Source organism: Aspergillus mulundensis, assembly GCF_003369625.1.
Source record: "Aspergillus mulundensis strain DSM 5745 chromosome Unknown scaffold_14, whole genome shotgun sequence".
Classification (NCBI taxonomy): Eukaryota; Fungi; Ascomycota; class Eurotiomycetes; order Eurotiales; family Aspergillaceae; genus Aspergillus; species Aspergillus mulundensis.
Window position 1 is genome coordinate 365,531 of NW_020797902.1, and position 26,955 is coordinate 392,485.

The window sequence follows — 26,955 nt, forward strand, 5'->3', positions numbered from 1 at the left end:
TCAGGCCAATCTATCTGAAATGACGAGTGAGGTGCATGTCATCTGTCTAATCGGTCTGTCCGAAAGAGGCGTCAATTCCCATATCTAATGATTACCAACGTCTCCTGCGTCTTGGCTGGATTGAACAGTTCAACGGTTAGTGTGACGATGGTCCTTCGAAAACCAGGAAGCTCTTTCTGTTTCTTCCGGCAATCCAATCGAGCTTCAGGCCTTGCGTGCCCTCGGGGGTCTTCGTCTCGAACATGATCGTAAGAGGCCGGCGCCATACAGAGCTCCGTGAACTAGAGGACCGCCATAATCCGCATCGTCTGTAATCTTGACTTTCAGGCAAACTGTTAGGCCGGAAAAATTCTGAATACGAACTGCGAAGCGGTAAACGAGATAGCTGCGGAAGCTGTGGCCAGAAATTCTCGAAATGCAGGATCACTGATAGGAATGAGCCTGCACTACAAAAGACGGGCCAAGATGACTTGCGCCTGCGAAAGAGGCTATGGCCGCCGCGAAGAATAGGAACAGGCAGTTTTCTGCCTGCATGATCGGTGTCAGTTCATCGCCTGAGGTTCCAGCAACGGAGCCAGATACTCGGCAATGAAGCACATTGCAAGGGCATCCCAAGCTGTCAAGCCCTAATTTTTCACAACCCTACCTAAGGGTATTCTTCAAAGTATGCACTTTCTCTGAGACACGGGAGAACGGCATGCAACATGAAGAGGCCTTTTCTGTATTTTGCGTTCATGTTCCCAATGCCTGGCCTCTGCTCTCACATAATGGGCCAAGTTTCAAGATTCCATCACGGTGCACTTGAAAGTATGAAAGTTTCTTAATTTGGGCATAAAATGGCCACGTCTTCCTGTATGTCACGTGTAGGGTCCTTCGGCTCCAGGGTTCTCGGCCGTGGCCCGTATTGACCCCAAAGTGGGCTTTACAAATTTACCGTTACCATAAAAAGCGTTACCATACCTTTCAGTCCCTGGTCTGGCCGAGCCCAAAAACGGTACGGAGTACTCGAACCTACAGAGGACGAAACTCCGTACTCCGTAGAAGACTGTGGTACTAACTGGTATAGCAGTGGCGGGTGAGATACTGCAGGTGCAGAGAACTAACTGTCCCTTTGTGGCACTGTCGAGGGATCGTTTACACAACATGGCGCTCCTACTCAGACAACGTGGATATGACTGCTGAGACAGCAAGACAATCCCGATCTCTGGCGGCACAGGCTTGATTGAATCGCCAATCAGATCTCTGGCAAATCGATTAGCACTGCCGCCAGACCATGATTTTTGACGGAGTGGCTTCGAAGTTGACCATTGACACTTATGGGGGTTATCGCAATGCTTTGAACCCTGAACGATAACGCGTTTATGCAGCTCAACAGAAGACTTGTCCGATGAGATAGGGTTTTAGGCTGTGAGTCGACTCATAAGTCTTCTGGATTCCCTTCTGGATGATATCGCCCGGCTCAGTCGGCTGCATCCGCTAGTAATAATTGACTGACAGACAGGCGGGTCAGGGGGCCTGAATGCAGGGTTTCCTAGCTTGAGTCTTGAGGACAACGTGTTAGTTGCTGGTCGCTTCAGGGTCTTGAAATCGAGGCTCTATCAAAAATTCAACATCCAACAACTGAGAGTTAAAGGATGTTATTATGGACAACCTGGACGTTATACTATCACAATGGGACATCTCCAAATTCAAGAGAGAGAAAAAAAAAATAGACAAGAAAGCGTAGTAGATCTCTGGTTACCGGTTGGCGGTTATAGGTAGTGGGAGCAAGATACGGTAAAATACCTTACACTGTACAGAGTTTCAGCGCCGGTTGCCAGCCAGCGCCCGCCTCCTTACGCTTGGCGACTGACCTTCCACCATCCCCGTCCGTCCCCAAAATCATCAGCCTCTTCGGTCTTCGACCTGGCCTCACCTCTCTCATCCCGATTGATGATTTGGTCGCCACCCCGAGTCCTCGACCTTAGTGTTCAGGATCGTTGTCGCCAGCGTTGTGTTCAACGCACGCCGTCCCTGGTCCCTCTTTGCTCGGTCAACTGAAGCAAAAGTGCAGAGAAAGGAGGCTTGCCTCCGGCCGCTCGTTCATCTCGCTTTCGCATAGAACTCTTCAACCTCCTCCGTTCGTCTGTCTATATTTGCCTCGCTCGTGTTCTTGTCAGTATCCCCCGCTCAACTCGTTGCCGACTCGATCCGCTTCGAAACCGTTTGCTCGCGTGCGGCCGATCTGACTTGAGGCGGAATCTTTCGAAGAATTAGCGGTTTGATTCAGAAGCATTTACAACTCCGGGCTGGTGCCCTACACTGTTGATTGAAGTTCGCTATCGCTCTCGCGAGTCGACGCAGCGTGGGCACTCTTGCACCCATGGGCGTCGTTCAACGAGTTCGAAAATGGTTGCCCTCAACGCCGAGTCTTCCCCTGGATGACTCGTCCTATGAAAAAGGCCACAAATCCTCGAGATTTGCATTTTTCAGGCGCAGGATACGGTTGAAGGGCAACTCTTCGATTTCAATACCCCTGGGGTTTGTTTTATTATTTCCATGCATTGTAATAGTTCTTATTCTACTACTTTTCGTCCGACATCCCTCCTCCCCAGGGGGCATTCTAATACCCGCAGGCACACCACCGTCGATAAGGTCTGTCGCAATCTTTCTTGGAGCCCGCATTGGTTGCCCATATATGGCTAACATCGCCGTTCCGCAGGAAAATAAGTGAGAAGTACGACAAGGTCTTCGCGACGGGCTGTCAGCCCATAAACACCGACACTCCTCGAGCGAACGCGGCCTTCGTTGTGCTCGCGAGAAACAAGGAAATCGATGGGGTTATCCAGTCGATGAAGTCGATTGAACGACACTTCAACCGCTGGTACCGCTACCCTTATGTCTTCCTCAACGACGCCGACTTCGATGACAACTTCATGGATACTGTGAAAAACTATACAAATGCTCCCGTAGAATTCGGGAAGATCGATGAGACAATGTGGGGTTACCCTAGTTGGGTCGATCACGAAGTCGCCAAAGAAGGTATCCGGAAACAAGGTGATGCCGCGATTATGTACGGTGGCATGGAAAGTTACCATCACATGTGTCGGTTCTATTCTGGGTAGGTAAAACGTGTCGCGTTTGATTACCGTGACATGCTAATCTCGTTCAGGTTCTTCTACAAGCATCCTCTCCTGATGAAGTACGAGTGGTACTGGCGGTTGGAGCCCGAGATCAAGTACTTCTGCGACATCACTTAGTAAGGGCTCTTCGGTCGTTGCGCTTTACTTTAACTTACATGTCAATAGTGATCCTTTCCTCAAAATGGCCGAGGCCAACAAGACCTACGGATTCACCATCGCTGTCAAGGAGCTTCGCGAAACCGTACCGAACATTTTCCGCTATGCTTCCGCTTACAAGAGGAAGAATAATATCAAGTCCCAAGGGCTGTGGGAGATGTTCTTAGAGCCCCGCGAGGAACCGAATCCCGAAGAACAGCAACCAGAGAGCCTTCCTGAGGAAATCCTCATTACCGAGCCCGGCGAGAAGAATGAAATCGATCCTGAAACCATGGAGGGAGAGAGCTATAACATGTGCCACTTCTGGAGTAACTTCGAAATTGCGCGTTTAGACTTCTTCCGGAGCAAGGAATATGAGGATTTCTTCGAGATGATGGACAGGAGTGGTGGTTTCTGGATGGAAAGAGTAGGTGTCTCGACTTTCGTTATCTTGGGACAGTTACTAACAGTGCTGATGCAGTGGGGTGATGCACCCATCCATTCGCTCGCTGCCGGTGTGCTCCTGTCACCCAGTGACATTCACTATTTCCGCGACTTCGGCTACCGACACACCACTATCCAGCATTGCCCTGCAAACGCACCTGCCCGACAATTACCGCGCATCCCTTACCTCGAAACAACGACCGAGGATGAGAAGGAGCGTATTGAAGAGGACGAGTACTGGGCCAACCCAGATCCTGTCAAGGAAAATGGTGTTGGCTGCAGATGCAGGTGTGATACAGATATTGTGGATGTTGAGGGGAAGCAAGGCAGTTGTCTCGCAGAATGGGTGGATGTTGCTGGAGGGTGGGCATCTCCATAGACATGGCTCGCCTATAATATTCGTTGTATAATCTTCACGTCCTCGTTTCCGTACCTATTTGATCGGCTATGAGCATGTTGTCTTTGGAGTTATTCTTTTTTGCTTGAGCCTACATGTAAGTTGGCTGTGGGGGCGGCGTTTTTACGGATCTGACGACTTCTTCTCTGGAAGATGGCGTGGCCATTATCATCAATATCGACAACTCATCTAGCGTGCTTTGTATCTTCTGGAGACTTTGCTCATCTTCATCTCTAAACTTATCAACTAATTCTGGTTCTCAGCACTAACAAGGTCGATGCCGGAGTTGATAGCTGAGGGTACACTGTGAAGGCTTGCCAAACGCACATATTTCGTTTGTACTAAGCAATATGATCAAGGGTCTTCAGGTCCAGACACCGTCTGATGCGCTTACTTTTTGGAATATGCAGCGGCAGGTGTCCGAACTGAACAGGATGATTCACCCGGATAGATGCAGTGGACTGTTTGCTCAGAACAGCTGCTTGGTGGCACTCGGAAGACTCGGATAGAGGGTCCTCGATTAGGGTCATAGGTGGGCAGTGAATGCTTCGGGCTCTATATGCTCCTTCCAGTTGCTTCTCTGTACATACATTGATGCAGGACTTTTGATGACGAACAAATACTGAAGCTTCCATTATGTATTCGTCACCAAAAATCAGGTGGAAAGTCATGCATATCGAGTCATGGGTGTAGGCTAGATCATGACGAACATAATGGCACTTCCATGATGCACATACCTAAGTTTCCGGGCAGACAACGTCTAGTTGGTTGTCATTGCTGGAGCCTTCACTGAGCCTGTCACTGGTAGGTTCCGACCACTGGATGTCGACCACTGTGTCATGTGCCCCGCGCAGCAACTGACTGACTGCTTATCTTGCGCCTCCTTCCTCCTGCATACCTCTCTCTATTTTTCTATCACTATTTCCATTTTACTTTCCAATAAACATCGTCCTTGAAGCTAAAGATCGCATATCCGACTAGTTAGCTAAGCTGAAGAACCTCAACACTTACAGACTAGGCGAGTCTTCCTTTCTTTCTGACTTACTAGCCCGAAGCACCTGACTGCTTTGGTTCCGCCCGGGTCCCCCTCCCCCTCATCCAACAGCCGCCTAGCTTGTCATCGGGCATCTGCCTACCAGGCTGAGTTTGTCCGGAGAAGATCGCGGTTGAAGTCATTGCCATACAACCGCCTTTCTCTCTTGATTTTGGTTTTATTCTTCCTTCTTATACCCTGCCTCGCCGTGAGCCAAATCGTCGACCGTTGTGTTCGACTGCGAAGCTCTCCGCTCCGCTCTACCCCATTTGACCCGCTTCTGATCTACGTTCCATGGCATCCACTTTCTGGCAATAGTATGGCTGACTCTCCAGAGCCTCCATCCAGGCGTCCACATACTGCCTCAAGTATCTCACATCTACAATATCCAACCCTACCTCCCTTGAGTGGTTCGGTGGAAGAGTGGTTATCTCGTTCGAGACCTATCAGTATGACGTCAACATTATCAGCGGAACATCCGCAACAGTCGTTAAGTGAGAGCTGGGCTACACTGAGTGCTTCGGATGTACACTCCGAGGATGGAGCCCCCTCAGAGCAGACAGACGCTGGGTCTCTGATTGACCCAAGCGGTCCAGATGACGTGGCAAGCCTCGACGGACGGTACAGCAGTAGCGACGACATAGATGGGAACTCCGAGGACAGTCCTGATAACGAAGATTACGACTCCGATGCTAAGAGTGACACCGCCGAGTCGCAGGGCCTGCGTCTTATGTTTCCTCAAATAGGATGTTCTATTGAAGACAGTAACCTCACTACTCAGACTGCATTTCACCAATCCACCGAATCTATCGAGTTCGTGGAGCCTGACAAATGGCCTGAGGTTGAAAGGGTACAGCTGAAGCATACTATTCGGTTGATCGAGGGCCCTGAGGTTGCTGAACTCGAAGATAACTTTTCCACCCACCTGCAAGACTCGACGCTAATGGCCACCGTCCAACAAACGATAACGAAGAAAACCATCAACACCGATAGGCCATTTCGTGTGCTATATGTTGGTAGCCCCGAGTTCCGCGGCATCATCCTCGACAAGCTTGGTGATGTTCTAGTATCGAGCACGTCTGGCGACTATGAGAGCAGCTCGGCAGAATCCTCAAGATACCATGTGGTTCCCACTTCGTTCGGCGCGGGCGCTGTTCCTAATTTTGCGGAGCTTCTTCCAATTCATTACCAGCTAATCGTGGACGAGTGCCTCGAAGCTACTTCCGAGTCTCACATTGACAGGCCTAGGACAATTAACTTGAAGTTCAAGAATCGACCTGGATGCATGTCCCATTGGACTGGAACCGAATATGGTATATTATCATCCACCGACTGGGCACTGCCCGATATGGCCATGATCTTTCTATCCTCGCTCGACGATCTAGCCGCTATGGAAACCCAGAAGTTGGCGCGTATGTTTATGGAGAGACACGGGGTGCCGGCAATGGTGGTCTCCGAGAAACCGCTTTGGAAAATGCCTAGGGAATCGATTCCAGTCAATCACCATAGTCTTCACATGTGCTTGGAATCCCGCCATTCATCCACTGGGAAAACCACTGTCCTGAAGCGCTATCCCATCGACTTGAACACCTTCGAGAGCATTGCACCGGGCCAGCTGAACAAGAATTTGGCCTCATTGACGAGCATATACCCCAGGAAATATTTGAGCTCTACCGCAGAGGCTCCCGGTAATGTGCAGAAAGTATCGCAGTTTGACTTCAAGAACTTCACTCGGAAGATGCTGCCTCTGCCCTACTTGAGCAATGATACCGAGTTGGCATTTGTGCTGCGTCTCGTCATTCTCACCGTCTTATCCACTGCAACCCTGGCGTTAGGGCATTTAGCGGCGAAGGCCTTTGCAGTCTTGATCTCAAGCTTCGTCACCCGGTCAGTAACCTCCAACCAGACATCCCCCGTTCCTAGCGTTTATACTACCAGTGTCCATCCGACGGCGGAGTTGAAGCCATCTTCTTTACCGGTGCTTTCTCCAATTACCCGTGAAGTTCAAGTCTCAGGACACCAGCCCAATGGCCTATCTCAACTTCAGCATTTGATGGGCGGAACTCACATCGATTCGGTAAGGTCGTCCGAGGATGATGAAATTCAGGTGGTCGGTGATTGTCACCTCGTTATAAAGCCACCAAGTAGACCGTCGGGTACCCGGAAAGCGCCCAAGTTCAACGTCCATGTCAATCGACGGGATCAGCCACTTCAGTATGAGCTCTCTAGACTGTTTGAAGGGGTATATTCGCTCAAGCTCGATCGAGGCGAGGCGTACGGTTTGGTAAACGTTACCATAATCACCGAATCCAGACCACCCGTCACCCAAGTTGTGTCGATAGATTTAGGAACGCCATGGCTGAAGATTGCAAACTGGAAACGTGCCGCACATGCAATTACATCCGAGCTTGTTCGAGACGTTGGAACAGCACAAACAGGCTTATCAGAAGTGTACGGCCGAATCTCCACTGAACTCCAAGTTCTTGCTGGAGACGTGGTGAAGCGGACACATCTTCTTCGAGAAAAGGCGAGCGTTCTCCGGCGAGACTCTCTTTCGGTAGTCATCAATACGGATGCCGTGCTATCAACGTCTAAACAACTTTCTGAAGTCTTCCAGCGGACTGCTGTGCAGCCCTTTTTCTCCGCCTCCCAGGTGCTACAATGTCACACAAGAAAGGCGAGCATCGAGGCTAGACAGATGGTGAGCAGCACTTGGGGCAAAATCTGCGCTGGCGCGCAACACCTGACCCCTGGGGCCATGCGCGAACACTATCACAACGCGCGGAAGTCGAAAACCTTGGACAAGGCTCATAAGAGGGCAAGACGCTTGATGAAAGGGACTTCATAGGGATTGTAGATGTTTGGATAGAGCTATGAGTGAGACAGGCGCTTGGCTCTCCACACCTATATCTCTCTTACCGATATGTTAGTTAGCATGCGTTATTCTTCGACTCACTTCTCTATTTTACATGTAAGGTTGGGCTGGGCTTGGTGTCACGGGGACAACACAGGCGAAGAAGAAATCAGGCATTTTCCGAGGGACATGGAGTCTTTATGTAACAACGAATAATGAAGCAATTCTTCTCCAGCGTCTAGAAGCTGCGTAGTCCTCGAAGATGGAGAGAGAACCTCCGCTGTAACTGTGAATGAACTTTCTGGCCTCAGGCCACGACCCAACCCACTTGCGGCCAAAAACAAACCCGCCGCCCGCCGCCCATAATTTTCCCCTCCTCTCCCTCCCTAGCGATATCCACCCCATAGAATCCCTTTTCCTTTGAGACTTTTCATCATCAGGTAACCACTGCAGTCTTAGTGTCCCGGACTACCTTCGCTCATACAAAACGCAGAAATACCAAAACACATCTTCACCATGTCTGACGTCGCCGAAACCAAGCCTGACCCCGCCACCAACGCCCCCGAGGGGACGAAGGCTGAGGAGCCCACCACCACCACCGAGCCATCGAAGACGGAGGAGGTCAAGGAGGCAGCCGAATCTGCCGCTGAGACAGTGAAGGATGCGGCCACTACGACATCCGACAGCGTCTTTTCCATGTTCGGTGGCGGTCCTAAGAAGGAGAAGAAGGAGGAGGAGGAGGTAGACGAGCCCTCTGGCTCTTCCAAGGCCCAGAAGGCCGAGGATGAAGTAGGTGCTTGTTCTGTTATTTACTGAAGCGTTCTCCCGCGCACTTTGTTTCTTTGGATTTTCTGGAGTGCTTTCAGGGGTAGAGTCCTAGCTATGAGTAAAGTTTAAGCAGCGCTGACATTTCTGAATCGCCTATAGGAAGAGGCCCCTGAGTCTCCTGAAGTTCACTTCGAGCCCGTGATCCGCCTCACCGAGACTGTCGAGACCAAGACCAACGAGGAACTCGAGGAGCAGACTTTCAAGATGCGCGCCAAGCTCTTCAGATTCGACCGCGACAGCAAGGAGTGGAAGGAGCGTGGTACTGGTGACGTTAGGCTGCTGAAGCACAAGGAGAATGGCAAGACCCGCCTGGTGATGCGCCGAGACAAGACCCTCAAGGTCTGCGCCAACCACTACAGTAAGTGTCCCAAGGCCGTTCTTTGTTCTAGGTTTGATGCTGACAAGGATCTAGTTGTTCCCGACATGAAATTGAGCCCCAACGTCGGCAGCGACCGCAGCTGGGTTTGGAACGCTGCTGCTGATGTTAGCGAGGGTGAGCCCGAGGCCTCGACCCTGGCCATCCGATTTGCCAACAGCGAGAGTATGTGCCATTTTACCTGCCCTAGGCGCGTCCAAAATACTGACTTTTATCACTATAGACGCCAACCTTTTCAAGGACGCCTTCGAGAAGGCCCGGGAGGAGAACGAGAAGCTTCTCCAGCAGTAAATTATGTTTGCGGCGGTTTCTCACCATCTACTACGAGTGTTCTGATGAATATTTTTAACACATACTTTTACCCCTTCTGATACAACGAGTTTGATGAACCCTCGTTAACTCGCATTTTCCCCTTCCCCTACACGATTCCCATCCCCTACCCCTACCTTTCCCCTACGCTTATGTGCGCATGAATGAAGAAGCAGAATGATGAATCTGCGAATGGTTTCCCCAATGAGCCAATATTGGCATCCGGCCGTGAAGTTAGGCAATGCCCGTCAACGACGGTTCTTGTCGCCAGTTGAGCTTGGTTGTGTCCAGCAATTTGGCAGTAGATAGACGCCCTATGCATCGAATATACAATGGAAATTAAGATAGTCTTGAACTGAAAGTCCAGCTGAAGCGAGGTTGTGGTTGTTGGCTCGTAAGTCGAAGCGTAGTGAGAGAATCCCCCACTCGAATGCCTCAAACTCTCGGATGTTTCGCTCTCCGCCCATTCTCGACTCTACGTATTCTCTCCTCCCCTCACGCGCCCACGACGACGCCTCGCTCCTCCATAATCGTCTCCAACCATCGATTTCATTCTTCCATTTGTTTGTTCATTCGTCAACAAGGGCTGTCCAGTCGATTCCTCTCCTAGTCGTGCGGTGTTGCTGGAACTTTCGGCCGCCAGCTTTTCACGCCGCCTGCGATACTTCGCCCTAGAAAGTCGTATCCCCACAAAGGAGATCTCTCAAGGGGCCCCTGGCACGAGCGCTTCGTTCCCTCTCTTTGTCTTGAGTCTCCAGCGCGCGTTACTCCAAGCCCATCACCGCCATGCCCGACGTGAGTACTCCGACGCCATTGCCCCATCTTGTATCAGGTCTACAGCGGTACACCCGCCTAGACTGGTTGATCCCTCTTACCATGGCCTGACATTGCCTGTTTTCGCATTTCACTAACGAACCTGTTGGGTTTTGCAGGTTAAGAGGAGTGTCAAGCTCGTAACAGAGCAGCACGTCATGTACGTTCATCCTACCCCGTCACTACGGTTCGCGTCGAGAATGGTCTCGATTCGATGAAATCCCTTTCCTATCCTATGACACTCCACCCGTCACTATCTCCAATGGTCCGACTTGATTTGCTGTCGCGCGTTCGTGGGATCAAACGCGGATGCACCTGATAACCGTGCGCGTCTACATGGAACATCGATCTGCGATTCTTGGGGGATAATACATGGACAGACATGCTGATGTCTTGACTTTTGCGTCTCCACAGTAACAAGGACTCTGGTGTCGAAGGTTTCCCGCTCAGATCATGGTCAATTGAGGTGTATCTCATCAATGAGCACGGGGAGCAGGTGCCAGCCAACATCTTCGATAAGGTTACCTACTCGTTACATCCTAGTTTCGGAAACCGTGCGATTCAAGGTCCGTATTTTCCCTTTGGCTTTTTTAGACAGCTTTGTCCTGGTGCTATTCCGGCTTATGCCCTGCGAGGAGATTTGGGGCGAAAAGCGCGATTGAACCACTGATGAGTACGGCAATAGTTAACCTGGAATTATAGTTTTCAAGAACCCTCCGTTCAGAATTCAAGAGGAGGGATGGGGTGAGTTCGATATGCAAATTGGCCTCACTGCCGCGGACAACAAGGAGCATTCCATTGCACATGATCTCAACTTTGGATCATCGCGCTATGAGTCCAAACACGTCATTGTACGTCTCAGCGCTTCAGTTTCATCTTGAATTAGTTGTGCTTACATCTTTTGTAGACGTTCAAGAACCCCAAGCCAGCCTTGCTAGCGGCACTCCGTGAGTCCGGACCAGTCCCCGGCGATGAGAACGGTGTGAAGTCGAAGCGTTCCGCGGGTGGAGAAGAAGGATCTAAGAAGAAGAAGCGAACGGACAGGAGCGTAAGTTGCTGACGAAATCAAGGAAATCGAAGGGCTGATATCTGACTATCTCACTTCTAGGTCGACATGGATAAGCTAGCCGATGGCCTTCAGCGACTTGGGGAAGACGACCTCCTCCAAGTGGTACAGATGGTACATGACCACAAGGCTCCGGATTCTTACACTAAGAACGACGTGGAGCGTAAGTCCTCCATTCCAACCAGATGCAACCTGAGAAGCAACCGCTGACTATTTTGACAGAGGGAGAATTCCACGTCGATCTGTATACACTGCCAGACAACCTGATCAAAATGCTCTGGGAATTCACACAGGAGAAAGGAGCTCTGTCCTAATCTCCATTCTTTCCTCTTTTGTTTTCACTTTTTATCTCCAAACCAGTTCAGACCTCGCTTATCTCATGTCAAACGTGCCCGTACCTTGCCTTACACTACCCACTTACTATTAACCAATCTTATTTTTGTATCCTCTTCATTTTTGCCTTTTGCTCTCAGGGTTTCCAACGTCTGTCCATTTTGCAATCCACACATATGGCCGACTTACGTCAGTATCGGTATCCCTAGATGCCATTATCTCTTACCTACACTATTCCCTAAACTGGATCTTTTAGAGGGGGTGGTTAGGTGGGTATAACCGTTATGGAAGGGACACACATGCGCGCGACACATGTTGGTATTAGGCTCATTGACTATAGGTCTCATCTAGGAAATGGAAGTGCATCATTAATGCTGAGGTCCTCCGCCTTCTTTTCGTTTAGTGTGGAATAACTAGAGCAGGGATAGCTCTACTAGGTGTTTTTCAGCCTGTCTCTCTTCTTTCCTTTTCCTACTTCACTCAAGGGAGGTCGTTATGGTCTTGCCCACAAGAAGAGGCACTTGGTAACATCAAGGAGTACTACGTTAGCACGATGTCAAAGCGAGACTTGCCAATTGCGCAAGAGGCTTCACTGAGGAGTAGAACTGTGTCGACAGAGATCGATGTATATCTTGTTACGGGGTGGGCGTCTTGTTCTATGTACAGAGGCAGCCAAATGTAACGAGCAAGCAAGCAAGCGTGAGAGGCATCGAAATATTCATAATCCAACCGAACCAGTAACGTACCCTGCCTATCCTAACCTGAACACCTAGCAAGACGGCAACGACGAAATAAAACAAATCAAAACAAAAGCAATGCATGAATGAAAGATGTTGCAAATGACCAAACAAATGAATGAGAAAAGGCGAGATGACATCTATGACATGATGATGAGCGTATGGACACGTCCTGAAATTAATGGAGGCAATGCAAGGGGGAGAACGCGGGTTCAGGGGAGGGGGGGAAGGTGCGATGCGACGGCATGTCCGTGACAGAGCTGGAGGGGTTATATATGCATGCATCCCCGATCCTTCCCTGTCAGATCCTCACACATTAGCGAGCTTCTGGCTGCAGCTGAGGTGTCATCTTGTTTATGGAATCACAGCCCCCACGGAGTACTCCGCGCTACAACAGAGACCGGTCTTTTCTAGAAAGCATGCAATTGGCAGGAAGATGCTTATAGCACTCGATGCCTAGGACAAGGATGGTTAGTTTCATTCCGCCCAGCGAATCTTACGAAGGCAAAGCAGTGGGGTTGACATGACAGGTGCGAAAAAAGCAATCAATCAAAATACGACAACAAACAAGGCGAAAGAGAGAAAAATAAAAAAAACTCACGATTTGAGGAGGTCCTCGAGACTGTCCGCGCTACAGCTTCGGCCTTTCGGGATCTGCTGCGGGATGTGAACGAGTGTTGCGAAGACGTCTCCGCCCCGGTATGCCAGCAATGCGGGGGGCTCGATGTTATCCATTTCCGCGATCTCGTGGTGAAGCTTGACGAAGTGGACTGATGGTTGGCGGGAAGCAATTGTGTGCAGGCAGTCTTCGACAAGGGCGCTGGTATTGGACTGCGTCTGGTGAGCTATGCTACCCCCTTACTTATGCGCTGCAGGCGGTAGGAACGTACCTCGGGATCATACAGACATACAACAACAACCTGGTCCGCTGGAACCTTCTCAATTGCATCCAGATATCCCGCCGCATCGACCGTTTCTAGAGTCCCATACTGCCTCCGCCTGTTACTCGGCCTTCGAGTCTTCTTGCTTTGCAGCTCCTGCATACGCAACTCACGCCACCGGCGCAAGAACTTGTCCTCGTCCTCGTCTAGATCACTACCAGAGCCATCAGCAGGCGGTGAATTTCGAAGGAGTCGAGTATCCCCTGACGACTTGGAGGAAGAGTGATGATGTGATCGCTGCGCGGCCGAGGTGTTAGAGACAAACGACTTGCGAAAGTTATTTCGTCGGGCACGTTCGAAGGCTTGAGCATCGGCAATGACGCCCTTGGGCCCTGTGTTCGCTTCGAATTTGGTGTTGGGGACGGTATAGGTTGAAGTGCGGGAGGTCATGGCTGCCATATCTTCGTCGTCGGAATACTCGAATTGGTCTTCTGGTTCTGGGGAGGAATCGCGATCAGAGAGATTACTGCGGTCCTCGGGATGGGCCAAGCTCTTCTCTCGATTGTTGAGAACGAATTGGTCAAATTCGTCTTGAGCGGATGACATGATGGAGGGAAAAGGAGAACCGGAGTGAGGTGGGAGGTGAGGTGTTATATACGACCCTGCAAGAACTGCGAGCACAGATCTTTTTTTAGAGAGGCTGTATCAGAATTGTCGGAATACGGGTCACAGAGCGAGCACAGAGTAGGAAAAGCAAAAACAAATCTAACCAAGCCTGAGGATGCGATTGCGTTGTTGATGGGCGCGGGAGAAGTGGGGATACCAACAAGTGGCGGCAGCACCTGAAACCAGCCCCCCGGCCGCGTTGTGCTTGTGAACTTGGTGATCTGCCTCCACCGTTGGCGTTTCATCAATGGATCCCGCTCATGCCCTCTTCCAAGCTGCAGCTAGAAATCCAGCTAGAAGATACTAAGAATCCTGCTTGCGATGACCAGTGATGATGATGTTGTTTTTTTGTATGCCACGTGCTGTAGGCCGTGTGATACTGATATCCAATCGACCGGAACTGTGATGCCTTGAAATAGCTTGTTTCAGCTTGGATCCCAATCCCCCATATTACGTCTGAATTTGCGTCTTATTTGCTGGCCTACTATTTCGTTTCTGACCGCGATTTCTGGAATTCACATTTGATTCATCACAGCTCTACATGACGTGGAAGATTATCAAACAATAATAGGAGTGGTGGGGGTTGGATATTCAGCTGCGTAGTACAGCATGCCAACCACACGTCAGGCAAGGCTCGCTTCAAAACACTCAATCTCTCCAAGGTAAGCTGATATTAGAAGATAGAAAAGAAAAAAAAGACATGAAAATCGAGATGCTCTCAGAAAACGTCATGGCCTATCCGAAACGAAAACATTCCTCCTGCCTCACCAAAAAGTACATCCAGGATCAATGCGTAAAGAAACAATCCACAATCATAGGTATAGCAAAGGGTACTAGATAGAAGAAGAGAACCTGGGCGGGAATGTGAGCAGACAGAAAAAGGGAAATAGGGGAAAGAATTCATAGAACAAAAGGAAAGAGCCGCGAGGATAGTGCAGAGACCAAACCGAAGTCCCTGCAACTATCCTGCGAAGACAACATTAGTACAAGTCGTCTGCATACAAGTCGTTTGCATAGACTTTGTTTTGCTTTGTTTTGTTTTTTTAGATCCTCCGGCTTTCGCGTTGAAGTTGGGGCACGAGACAACTGAATCATATCTCCGCTCTATCCTCGCGTCTTCCGGTAAATGCTAGCTCAATCTGCGCCCCCAGCAGTTGTTGAATAATGGACGAAGGCGATAGACTGATTCCCGACAAACAGATTATCGTACAATGCGGACATCCGGCCTCTCGATGGGCGGGAATAAAATTTCAAACTGGGAAAGTCGCAGATGACTGAGACAGGGTATCGCGTCGTTGTATTTTGATATTTTTGGCCGTTTACCAGGCCCAGACCTTGAGCTGTTATTGGAGAACAGATTAGTTCATGGCGTCGTCAGAAGCTGGAGAATCCCTTTACTTACCAGAGAGTCCCAAGATCCAGTGCAGAGACTGATGCCATCGTTGCTGACACCAAGACAGCTGACACGGTTCTCGTGACCGCTTAAAGACCCAACTTTGTCTCCCCGGAGAACATCCCAGACCTAGGTACAAGTCAATTATCGTCTCGGCAACTGCAATCGTTTAAAGGCGGAGCATACCTTGCATTCGAAGTCATCGTATCCAGCGAAAAGCAATCTTCCAGAAACAGAGAAACCAACAGATGTGATACCGCACAATATTTGATCGCTCTGTAAAGTTTATTAACGCCGCGAACCCACAACGACTATCAGCAACGCGGTAACTCACCTGGTATATGTTGAGTGATCTATCTGCACGAATGTCGAAAAGACGGCAAGAGGTGTCATCGGAACCTGTGCCAAAAGCGTTTCCGTCGGGGAAGAATTGAATGGCATTGATGTCGGATTCGTGGCCGGCAAAAGTCTGAACAGCCTTGCCAGTACGAATATCCCAAAGCTTGGCGAATGCATCGCAGGCACCCGACACGAAAATATTCTGGTTCGTAGGGTTGATACTGATAGACATCACGTCGCCAAGGTGGTCTGCAAATTCGGTGACTTTAGAACCTGACTCGATATCCCAGAGCATGCAGGTCATGTCGCCAGAAGAGGTAATAATTCGGCGGTCATTGATAAACCGACAGCAGGACAGGTAGCCCGAATGTCCAGAGAGTTCGCGCGCGACCCGGGTCGGACCCTCCCGCGAGGAAAGGTTGTAGATGGAGCAGATGTTGTCCAAGCCACCGCAAGCGACATAATTCCCACTAGGGGCATAAGCGCAGGTCATAACCCATGATGACCTCAGCGGGATGGCGTGGACCTTGTTCGTGGTGTACGCATCCCAGATGATGAGCTTTCCATCTTGCGAGGCGGAGACGAGATGGCGACGATCGGTTGACCAGTGCATAGCATAGATTTTGGCCAGATGACCTTTGAGTGTTCGCCGCGGCTTCATACCAATGCGAGGCAATGCGTCGGTCTGGTTCTGCGCGACATCACGCACTGTTCAATTTAGTGTCAGCAACATTCCATAGGCAGTAGAATGCGTATGCGATAGGACGGCCACTTCCCACCGCATTGTTTTAGGGGGCAAAGGGGATTTTCGTACGGGTTGTGTCGGCCAAATCATCCTTTCTGCGCCTGATCTTATCCTTAAGCCCTTCAGCTTCGCGTCTGGCGGCGGTGATCTTGGCCTGCATTTGCTCGCCGCTCATGTCGGCCATCTTGACTGGGACCCCTGGGGTGATCGGAGGGCGGCAAATTGGCGGTTGGTGAATGGATGGATTAAGCGGGACGAGGCGCCTCGTAGGATGCGGTAGATGGCGAGGGAGGAGAGAGGGAGGCGTTAAGAGAGGATGGCGAGGCTGGTTGTCGTGTCGGGGGCAGAACAGGTACGGAGTAGAGTAAGAGAGAAAGGGAAAGAGCGTGTTGAAGGGGCGGGAGTGAGGGGGGATTGATTGGAGGAGCCTCGCAGTGGAGCGAGGAGTAGTAGCGCGGCAGCGACCGTCGTCCGAGAACAAAACCCAGCGCACTGGTCAGGGATTTTCCGTCGTGGTGGTGGTGGTGGTGATTTTCTTCAGGACTCGGTTGAAGAAAGACGCGGCAGAGAAAAGAAGGAAGCTAGAATAAAACTCAGGGGCAAGGGCTCGGAGAAGATGGAGATGGAGCAAGCGGAGGGTAAAACGCGGATGTAGGTAGGGAAGAAGGGAGTTCCTCCGGCGGCCACTCACCTATGAAAATCAATTAAATCAATTGATCAATGCCCGGTTCCTCTAATTATACTGAACAGGGCAGCAGTTCTAATTATGCTGGGCTCTAAACTAATCGTCTTTCTCGAACAGGTTGAATGCTCGGTCTCTAGACTCTCTCTACTCAGCTGCCACAAACCCGGGTGCTGAATTGCTGAGCCGCCTAACCTCGCACAATGGGGCGCAATGCTGTCAGATCCTATATAATCCATTATCGTCATTTGACGATCCTAGATACAGAGTACAATAATGGCGCGGAATGATTGCTGAGTGATGTCCAACGTCAACGGTTCAGTTGGGAAAGGGACCAGGAGAGGCTGTCCAGGCCGGCAGGATGGAGAAGCTACTGTAGACTATTAGCAGGTTAAACCGGCTTCGGCATGCAGTCCAAGGTCGCCCCCGGCTTAGCACCTTCCCTGACCTTGGCTTTAATTTCGACAAGTCTGAAGAACAGACAGTTTGATGACATATGCCAGGATCTGCAAACTCACCACGACCGTTGTTATCCCTCAGGAGAACTGCGGCCATCCAGCCTTAAGGGGCAGTGATATGCTCGAGCCTCGGATATTTTGGTTCTCGTTCATCAGAGCTACCGAGCACTTTTGAGTTTGATGGCTTGACTTCGGTCTCAACAAACCCACAAAGGCGTGGCCAAAACGAGTCAGTCGTCGGCTGTGCCCTTCAAGTCCGGATGCCACCAAACTTCCAAGTTTCAAGTCCTACAGCAAGTTAGCCACAAGCAGCCGCGATAATAATGGCATTATCGCTAAACGGCTTATAAATCCGTCACGGCCCCTGGAGGCGGCTGGTGGGCCCGATGGCTAGCCAGGTACAAGGATCTTAGCAGTGGGGACGCTGTCGTGGGTTTTGTACTAGTATGGACACAAGGCTTCATTTGCACGAGTCCTCATCCCCCTTTGCAGAGCTTGTCCCACTACTGCGCGAGTCAAGAGTCGGACTCGCTTCACCCTCCATCTGATTATTGCTCAAATACTCAAGTCCAAACAAATCATCTTGCGCTTTGATTCGGGATGCTGCGATAACACTATGTTATTGTCCATGCACGTTAACAACCCAGCATAACATCATGGCTATAATGAACTCTACATGAAGAATGTCTGACACGACGACATAACAGTTCCATCAGGATTTTATTTACGCCACTGACTCTTATATGATCAGAATATCATACAACATCAAATTCAACTGTACCCCAGCCTTCATAAGTGCATGTCCATTTTCCAGCCTTGTCCATCAGAACAGCCTCCAAGCAGCTTCCCGGCATAATCAGCTGCCCGGCCTTGAACTCGATATCATACTCCGCCAGTCTATTTATCAGCCACGCCACAGCTGACAAGGGATTTCCTAGGATGTTCTTCGTGTTTCCTGACATCACCTCCTCGCCATTGAACTTCAAGAAGCCACGCATATTGCTAAGCGTGAGATCCGTGAGCTTGCGAGGCGTCCCGCCTATTATGACTGCGCCCGTTGAACCATTGTCCGCCAGCGTATCCGGAAGGTCAATCGCCCAGTCCTTGACGCGCGAGTCGATGATCTCAATTGCAGGGATGGCATAGTCGATCGCACTGATGACGTCCGCGACAGTGACATTAGGCCCCTTAAGAGGACTCCGCAGCACAAACGCAGGCTCAAGTTCGACGAATGGCTTGATGAACTTGTCTAGAGAGATTGCCGTTCCTTCGTAGATGAAGGAGCTTGCGTGCAGGAAGCCATAGTCAGGATGGTCCAAGCCAAATGCAGCCTGCATAACCTTCGCGATGTTGCCGAGCTTATATCCGACTAGCCGGTCGCCATTCTTGATGACGTATTCGGAGTTGATCTGCTGGACTTTGAATGCCATGTCGGGATCAAGAGTAGGCCAGGTCTTCGTTGGTGCGTCGATCGGCTTCCCTTCAGCGCGGGCTGTGCGGAGGGCCGCTGCCACGTCGTTCAAGTCGAAAGCAGTCATTCTGGATGGGTAGATATGAAAGTGAAAGTAAGATACTGGAGAAGACGCCACTGTCGTAGACGGTGGGCGAATCGTCACCTACTTATAACCCATCGGCACCTACAATTTCCACAGGTCGCCTACAAGCAATAACGATTCCTAGGTACCCCAATTCAGATTCTCGCCTCCAATTCAGATATCAATCAGACGAAGCAGACTCATTTGCTCGATGTGGCCGATGCACGTCGGCTTCGGCTGGAGAAACCGAGCCGGTATGCCTGATCGAAGCCGAGCGTGATACTCCAATACAATGCGCGTGCTGATCCTCCAGGATTATTAGCAGATCGGAAGCCGCAGCAAAGCCCGTGCGAATCGCTGCTTATCTTGTGGCGCTGATCCCATGACTATGACATCTGTAAAGGAAGCCTATCTCAGGCATCGGAATGGCGAATTCGGAATGGAATTTGCTGCCTGTCAGAAACCCGATACGAGACCTGATATCGAGGATCTTGCATTATATATACATGCCTCAAAACAAGACTAAATAGCAGCACTTCATTCTTGACTTCAACAACTCACCCATTCAAACACCCATCCAGACAAAATGGCCCCATCAGCGAGCTTTGTCGATGAGCTAGAGGTAAACCCCCCAGTCGTTATCGGCCCAGCAACCAAGAAAGCCATGAGGCCATCCAGCGAGCTCCCCCAATCCCTGATTCAGGGAGCCAAAGTCGCAAAGAAGGAAGACTTCGACGCCTCCAAACATCTGAACTTCCAGCCCCCAAAGACAATCTATACAATGGAGCAGATTGGCCTAGAGGGACACGGCATCTCACCTCACGCAGCATCCGATCCATTCCCGCTGTTCACCAAGGAAGCCATCGCGCAAATGAGGGCGGAGATCTTCGACGAGAATGTCCTTGCCGAGTGTCAGTACTCGTCTACCTTCAACAAGCATATGATCCGCGGGATGGGTTCCGCGTATGTACTCCTGGAACTTATGGAGTAAGACTGAGCAGTTGCTGACTATATACAGACGCGCCCCATTTACTTACGACGCCTGGAAATCGCCTGAAGTTCTAGCCCGGATATCAGAAGTCGCAGGAATGGACCTCATCCCGTCCATCGACTTTGAAATTGCCAATATCAACATCTCAATCCGGGATGAGAACTCGAACACAGAGAAGACTTTAACCCTGATGTCTGGTAAAGAAGATGAACTCCCCGCTGTCGCTTGGCACTATGACAGTTTCCCATTCGTCTGCGTGACCATGCTCTCAGACTGTACGGACATGGTCGGGGGGGAAACAGCGCTGAGGACACCAAGTGGCGAAATCATGAAGGTCCGCGGGCCCGCTATGGTACTTAGCCCTTCTTCAGCATCCCTTAACACCCAGCCTAACATCCTTCTCTCATAGGGAACCGCTGTCGTCCTCCAAGGCCGCTACATCGAGCACCAAGCCCTGAAGGCTTCTGGCGGCCGCGAGCGCATCAGCATGGTCACCTGCTTCCGGCCGAAATCGCCACTAATCAAAGACGAGACTGTGCTTGTTGGTGTGCGCGGGATCAGTGATCTTTCTGAGCTTTACACCCAGTATACGGAATATCGGTTGGAGATACTGGAAGAGCGTATCCGTGATCGGTTGAGGAAGGAGCGAGAGCGCGGAATTGCGAAAAGGCCGTTCGATACTAAGGGGACGAGGAAGTTTCTGAGGGAGCAGGTGAAGTTTCTGGAGTCGATGCTGGAGGAGATCTTGGAGGTGGAGTGAGCAATGTGTTCAATTTGGATACAGCCCTAATGTATTACGAGTTTCTTTCTGTTTTGTTTTCTGTTCAAGTAGTGCATTGCTATACTCGATTTGTGACAATGAATCCATATGACTCAAGTCTCAAGGCCCTTAAGGTCTTCATCCCTAGCAACATGATGAGCTTAGGGTTCTTCTATCGCCCGCATGTTTCAAAAACACATGTCCGAGTACTGAGTACGGAGCTAACCTCCTAGCATCCAGAGCATGGACGTCCCTCTAAGTCTAAGTAAATCTCTTTGGAGAATTCAATCAATCAGCCGCCTGCAACATTTCGAGTAATAATTAAGCAGAACCAAGCACCTAGTCTGACTGTGACCGAAAAGCAACGGCTACGCGGGCTCCCAGACTCCGGGGGAAGACAATACTACTGGCACATATTTGCGCTGGTAGGCTACAGGAACAACAAAGGCTCATCAATAGACCGCATACTTTACTATCTGCATTTCCTCCAGATCTGACACGTATCGAATGTACATGACTAGCCCTAACGAGGCTAAATCAGAGATAGCAGATGGAGAGGACAGAGAGGCCTGGGATCTGCATTGCATTTGCCTCGTGATCTGACCGGCAATAAGCCCTAATCATGGCCGGATCATACTGCAGGTCCGGAGTGGCTGGTCGGGATCAAATCAATGACGATGATCCGGATGCCCGCGCAGGGATGGCCCAAGTACCTATATGAGCCTCAGCACCCTGCAGTCTCACCCATCCTTCTGCCATAAGGTAGCCAAAGGACATGGGCGAAGCGGCAACGATGGAAACACGTGACTTCTCCCATGCAGGCCTCTGGATTCCTCGAGTGCTTCAATGTCCTCTCATCAGCTGTACCTCCTTCATTGGCCAAGCATCGTTCCCCTCGCAAAACCGTTTGGTCAGACTTGGCGATGAACAATATTTCTGAGATGGGCGTGTCTACCGACTTCCCTTTCGACGACTACATATTCCGAAAACATGGCAAGGCGGGACTGCTGTACGAAGCAAGAGTCAAGCACTCGGGCATTGAAGCTTGACATGCTCAGATACTTGGCATGGCAGCGGACATCGCAGTCCCCCGATCCGGCCAAGCCAAAATGGGGTCTTCAATCTTCATTATTGTTGGTCCGTCTCCCGGTCCTCCCGAATCCAGTGACATAATGGAAACTCAGTTCCACACGGTCAACTGCAACCATTGGAACCAGGCCCATCGATCGCCTCTCCCAAAGAGGGCAATATCTGGAGAAATGGGGCTCTTGAGCCTGGGGTGAGTTTTTAATCGGCCTGGGCCCCCGAAAGCTAAGGATAAAATCATTTCATGGCAATGATGGCATCCATTATTTCCTTCCTCGTGCACTACTCCAGGTTGATCCGCTCGAGATGACAGTATCTGAAGGGCAGCTACGAGACTCGGCTTCATCCGAATCTGGCAGAGATACTGGCACGCTTTCCTGGGATGGCAACCATGATCCTGGAAATCCCTTCAACTGGCCAACTACGCGGAAATGGATCCTGACATATCTCGCCGTCTTGACCAGCTTTCTAACCATGATGAACGGGACTATTATCACTGTGGCACACGTTGAGATCGCGGAACTATTCAACATCAACGAAACGGCCTTTTCACATACCTACTGGCCTGTTACAACATGGGCTGCTGGCGGCGCATGCTCTGCTCTGTTTCTCCTACCTCTAGCAGAGGACTTTGGGACCCGGCCTGTCTTTCTCATCACGTACTTTATATTTCTCTGCTTCCTCATCCCCCAGGCTGTCGCACAGAACTTTGCCACGTTGGTCGTCACTCGCTTTTTTTCCGGTGCCTGTGTCGCTATCCTGGCTAATACGGCTGCTGGGGTTATTGGGAACGTATGGGATACCGAATGGGCGAGGTCAATCCCCGTCAGCCTGTATATCGTCGGTTACATGGCCGGCAGTAGTATGGGCCCAGTGATTGGAGCGGCCATCTTCCAGTCCTTGTCCTGGCGGTGGATAGGCTACATGCAGCTCATCTGGTTCGGAGCACTGTTCCCAGTCTACTATTTCTTTCTCTACGAGTGCCGGGGTGACATCATCCTCGCTCAACGAGCTCGAAAGATGCGCAAAGCCGGCAAGGAAGTTCACGCCGAACAAACCGAGCATTCAAAATTAAGTCTGCAGGGCCTCGTCGTCAGCTCAACAAGACCGGTCATCTTGTTCTGCAGCGAACCCGTCCTTTTTGTATCAACACTCTGGTCCGCCTTTACAATAGGAACCCTCTTCCTCTTCACCCAATCCGTCGAGCAAGTCTTCATGGGCATTTACGACTGGTCCGTCTCCCAAACCGGCTATGTCCAGGCCGCCATCGTTATCGGCGAATGCATCGGCTTTCTAGGTTCTTTCCTCTCCCGCAAACTCTACTTTGCATCCGCCTCGCGCAACACCGAGATTCCCAACACCCCCATTCCAGAAGCGAGACTCTACATGGCCGTCCTGGGCGGCATCTTCGGCATCTCTGGCGGAATGTTCACTTACGCCTGGACATCTTATACCTTCATCCCCTGGATCGCACCTGCAATTAGCCTGGCCATGGTCGGTGCGGGAAGCGTACTCGTTGTAACGGGTGTATCGGACTACGTTGTTGACGCATATAGCCAATACGCCGGAAGTGCGATTGGGGCCGTGGCCACGGGCGAGAATATCTTCTCTGCGTTTTTGCCGCTGGCCACACAGAGTATGTACACTAACTTGGGATTCCAGTGGGCGAGTACACTTCTGGCGTTTGTTTCGTTGGTGCTGGCTGTTGTGCCGTCGTTGATGTTCGTTTGGGGCAAAGAGGTGCGTGCTAGGAGTCGGTTTATGAATGGGCTGGTTGAAGAGAAGGAGAAGCAGGAGGGGTTTAGAGTGTAGGCGAGATACTTGCCGCTGGAGATGATTATGTGAGATTCTAATTAGATATAGAAAGGATTAATAGATATAGACCTCTGAAACATATCAACCATTCATAGCTGCAGCTGCTGCCTACTATTCCTTACCCTGGCATAACTACTCGTCCCATTACTATACCTCTACTGATAATGATATCAAACGTCGCTATCAATTGTTATCTGTGCATCCATAGTTCGGCTTTCGAACCCGGATACGTCGGTTTAGATCCGAGACAGGATCCCCCGCAGGCTATAAATCCCGAGATTCACTCGGCTTCCAGCAGCCAATTACGATCCCGGCTCACTCGGGAGTCATGTTGAGATTGTTGGAGAAGCGGCGGGGATGGTTGGGGACAGTTTATAAGTTTCTTGACTGTAGAGCTTAATTTCTCGTCGAATTACTCTCAACACTCGACTTCTCGACTTCCTCGCGATTATCCTCGCGAAACTACAGATTGACTTGGCTTACCTACGATACAACGAAGACCTACCTACTTACCGGTCAAAATGCCCTCCCTTGCAGATACTCTAAACGACCCCGCCCTCTTCATCGAGAAGTCCTACATCGACGGCAAATGGGTGTCCTCGGTCTCTTCCAAAACATTCAACGTCTACAACCCCGCAACCGAAGAACTCATCGGAACCTGTCCCGAATCCAACACCGACGATATCCAGTCTGCAATCCACGCCGCCGCGGCCGCATTCCCCCAATGGCGCTCCCTCTCGGGCCGCCAGCGCGGCCGCATCCTCCGCAAATGGTTCGACCTCATCGTCGAGAATAAAGAGGATATTGGGAAGATCATCACGGCGGAGAACGGGAAGGCCAAGGGTGATGCGGAGGGCGAGGCGCTCTTCTCCGCGGGGTTCTTTGAGTGGTTCTCTGAAGAGGCGGCCAGAATTTACGGCGATGTCATCCCGCATAGTAACCCGAGCAGTCGGGTGCAGGTGCTCAAGGAGCCGGTTGGTGTTTGTGGATTGATTACGCCGTGGAACTTTCCGATGGCGATGGGGGCGCGCAAGGTCGCTGCGGCTTTGGCGGCGGGGTGTACGGTTGTTATGAAGTCGGATGGGTTGACTCCGTTCTCGTCGAATGTTATGGCGCTTCTGGCGGAGAGGGCGGGTGTACCGGCTGGTGTGTTGAATGTTGTCACTGCGCTTGAGAACACGCCGGCGTTAGGGCTGGCGCTTTGCGAGTCGGACATTGTGAAGAAGATTTCGTTCACTGGGTCGACGCGCGTCGGGAAGTTGCTTATGAGGCAGTCGAGCGAGACGCTGAAGAAGTTGAGCTTGGAGCTTGGAGGCAATGCGCCGTTCATTGTGTTTGATGATGCGGATCTCGAGATGGCGGTCACGAGTGCCATTGCTAGTAAGTTCAAGGTGACGGGGCAAACTTGCGTTTGTGCAAACCGGTTCTTTGTGCAGGAGGGTATCTATGAGGCATTCAGCGAGCGCCTTGTCGAGGAGGTGAAGAAGTGCCAGGTTGGCAATGGTCAAAATGCTGGTGTGACACATGGACCCTTGACCAACGGCGTGGCGAAGACACAGGAACATATTCAGGATGCTGTTAGCAAGAAGGCGACTGTGCTTCTAGGCGGCAGCACCCTGCCATCCGTTGGCAAGAACTTCCACGAGCTGACTATCCTTGGCGATGTCGACGATTCGATGAAAGTCGCCACTGAGGAAACATTTGGGCCTCTTGCGGCGCTATCCAAGTTCAAGACGGAAGATGAGGTTGTTCGCCGCGCGAATAGCGTCGAGGTCGGCCTGGCATCATATCTCATCACAAGTGACCTGGGAAGGGCGCATCGGGTCTCTGAGAGATTGGAGTTCGGCATGGTTGCTATCAACACGGGGGTAATATCTGACTCCGCGGCTCCGTGAGTTTCGTCTCCTGTTCTGACTGTATAATGCTAATGCATGGCAGGTTCGGAGGTGTCAAGCACTCCGGCATGGGCCGCGAGGGCAGTAAGTACGGCATTGATGACTATGTAAACATAAAGATGATTGTGACTGGCGGCATCAACACAGTTTATGCAGCTCATCTGTAAGACGAGAGCGAGGGACAAGACACTGGAGCAATGAGCTATACTGATTCTCTTAATGACAGCATCATATATCTCAAAATGCAATGACTTTTTCCATCCATGTCGTAGATGCAAGTTGGTCGGTGTTGGGGCAGCAGCCGCCACAGTGCTTAATGTGATGTATCAGCTGGGCACAGCTCTGCAAAGAATTGGTAGAAGGCAGTAGAATAGGCGGACTCATCAAGCAAGTTTACTTTGAGACTCTAGAATCAATTGTCAGCATGAGAGTCAAGACTCAAGAGAGCCTCGGCGCTTGTCCACAGCTATTTTTAGCACAATCCAGATCGAACAAAGAGAAAAGATCATGAAACACATCGATCTCCCGTTCCTTCCACACAACTGGGCCTGGCAGATCCTAAGACGGATAGGATAAACTTTACGGGGCTGACTGAGGCTTGAATCCTGGCGTCTACTCAAACATGCTGTGGGCATGAGTTCGTGGGGTCAAGCCTCAAGGACTCAAGGCTGATGTGAAGGCGGCTAGATCGGTTCGCGCCTACAGTGTTTCTAATCATAGCACACCACTGCAGGAAATGCCGCTAGGAGCATAAAAGCGTTGAATTAGGCGATGTTCTCATTGGATAGAAAACAAAGTTGTTTGTGTTCATGAAATTCTGATACACCATGGTCAAGGCCGAAGGAGTTGAAGGGGAGCAATGGACCATGGAAGGAGTACTGCAAAAGAGCAGCAGATGGAGTCATGATAGCCCGCAGTTTACAAGATGAAGAATTGAGGATCGCACGAAGACAATGCGACCATGCATGGAATTGGACGAGAAGGGCTCGATAAGGAGCCAAAGCCGAGATTGCAGAGGATAATGAGATTATTGTTTAAATTACAGAGTAGTCGATCAATCAAGAGCGCGTGGTGGCGCACCCGTGGCAATAAGTTTATGCCTGAAATGTCAGGCCTACAAGGTCTCCGCTTTCGCAGACCTCTCCTTTTTGCCCGCCCGCCCCCTCATACTCCGTACTACTACTGACCAAGCAAGTTACATCTGCGGTCATCAGATTCTTCTGTCAGCGTGTGGCTGCTTGCTTGCGAATTTGCCATCAGCT

General features: G+C 50.7%; 10 protein-coding genes across 10 annotated transcripts; 7 read left to right on the top strand and 3 right to left on the bottom strand.

Moving 5' to 3' along the window:
• Positions 1-2,538: 2,538 nt before the first annotated feature.
• DSM5745_10092 (glycosyltransferase family 15 protein) lies at positions 2,539-4,080 on the top strand (the record flags this gene model as incomplete). Its single annotated transcript, XM_026752108.1, has 6 exons — positions 2,539-2,545; positions 2,616-2,634; positions 2,702-3,100; positions 3,152-3,238; positions 3,288-3,684; positions 3,739-4,080. The coding sequence occupies 6 exons, from the start codon at positions 2,539-2,541 to the stop codon at positions 4,078-4,080; spliced, it is 1,251 nt and encodes a 416-aa protein (XP_026599170.1).
• Positions 4,081-5,582: 1,502 nt separating this feature from the next.
• On the top strand, positions 5,583-7,979 carry DSM5745_10093 (uncharacterized protein; the record flags this gene model as incomplete). Its single annotated transcript, XM_026752109.1, has 1 exon — positions 5,583-7,979. One exon carries the CDS (start codon positions 5,583-5,585, stop codon positions 7,977-7,979), a length of 2,397 nt encoding a protein of 798 aa, XP_026599171.1.
• Positions 7,980-8,501: 522 nt separating this feature from the next.
• Positions 8,502-9,480, top strand: DSM5745_10094 (Ran GTPase-binding protein YRB1; the record flags this gene model as incomplete). The annotated part of the gene is made up of 4 exons (XM_026752110.1): positions 8,502-8,774; positions 8,913-9,171; positions 9,226-9,354; positions 9,413-9,480. 4 exons carry the CDS (start codon positions 8,502-8,504, stop codon positions 9,478-9,480), a joined length of 729 nt encoding a protein of 242 aa, XP_026599172.1.
• An 804-nt stretch (positions 9,481-10,284) lies between these two features.
• On the top strand, positions 10,285-11,691 carry DSM5745_10095 (putative transcription initiation factor subunit (TAF30); the record flags this gene model as incomplete). Its single annotated transcript, XM_026752111.1, has 7 exons — positions 10,285-10,293; positions 10,431-10,471; positions 10,726-10,877; positions 11,014-11,162; positions 11,219-11,359; positions 11,420-11,540; positions 11,600-11,691. The coding sequence occupies 7 exons, from the start codon at positions 10,285-10,287 to the stop codon at positions 11,689-11,691; spliced, it is 705 nt and encodes a 234-aa protein (XP_026599173.1).
• A 1,353-nt stretch (positions 11,692-13,044) lies between these two features.
• On the bottom strand, positions 13,045-13,934 carry DSM5745_10096 (phosducin family protein; the record flags this gene model as incomplete). Its single annotated transcript, XM_026752112.1, has 2 exons — positions 13,045-13,278; positions 13,338-13,934. The coding sequence occupies 2 exons, from the start codon at positions 13,932-13,934 to the stop codon at positions 13,045-13,047; spliced, it is 831 nt and encodes a 276-aa protein (XP_026599174.1).
• A 1,379-nt stretch (positions 13,935-15,313) lies between these two features.
• Positions 15,314-16,655, bottom strand: DSM5745_10097 (WD40 repeat domain-containing protein; the record flags this gene model as incomplete). The annotated part of the gene is made up of 5 exons (XM_026752113.1): positions 15,314-15,334; positions 15,397-15,516; positions 15,574-15,663; positions 15,722-16,434; positions 16,541-16,655. The coding sequence occupies 5 exons, from the start codon at positions 16,653-16,655 to the stop codon at positions 15,314-15,316; spliced, it is 1,059 nt and encodes a 352-aa protein (XP_026599175.1).
• A 1,711-nt stretch (positions 16,656-18,366) lies between these two features.
• Positions 18,367-19,149, bottom strand: DSM5745_10098 (2-keto-4-pentenoate hydratase; the record flags this gene model as incomplete). The annotated part of the gene is made up of 1 exon (XM_026752114.1): positions 18,367-19,149. One exon carries the CDS (start codon positions 19,147-19,149, stop codon positions 18,367-18,369), a length of 783 nt encoding a protein of 260 aa, XP_026599176.1.
• A 583-nt stretch (positions 19,150-19,732) lies between these two features.
• On the top strand, positions 19,733-20,897 carry DSM5745_10099 (uncharacterized protein; the record flags this gene model as incomplete). The annotated part of the gene is made up of 3 exons (XM_026752115.1): positions 19,733-20,109; positions 20,165-20,489; positions 20,547-20,897. 3 exons carry the CDS (start codon positions 19,733-19,735, stop codon positions 20,895-20,897), a joined length of 1,053 nt encoding a protein of 350 aa, XP_026599177.1.
• A 1,392-nt stretch (positions 20,898-22,289) lies between these two features.
• On the top strand, positions 22,290-23,795 carry DSM5745_10100 (putative MFS multidrug transporter; the record flags this gene model as incomplete). Its single annotated transcript, XM_026752116.1, has 1 exon — positions 22,290-23,795. The coding sequence occupies one exon, from the start codon at positions 22,290-22,292 to the stop codon at positions 23,793-23,795; it is 1,506 nt and encodes a 501-aa protein (XP_026599178.1).
• A 524-nt stretch (positions 23,796-24,319) lies between these two features.
• DSM5745_10101 (NAD-dependent succinate-semialdehyde dehydrogenase) lies at positions 24,320-25,944 on the top strand (the record flags this gene model as incomplete). Its single annotated transcript, XM_026752117.1, has 3 exons — positions 24,320-25,689; positions 25,737-25,856; positions 25,920-25,944. The coding sequence occupies 3 exons, from the start codon at positions 24,320-24,322 to the stop codon at positions 25,942-25,944; spliced, it is 1,515 nt and encodes a 504-aa protein (XP_026599179.1).
• Between the last annotated feature and the right edge of the window lie 1,011 nt (positions 25,945-26,955).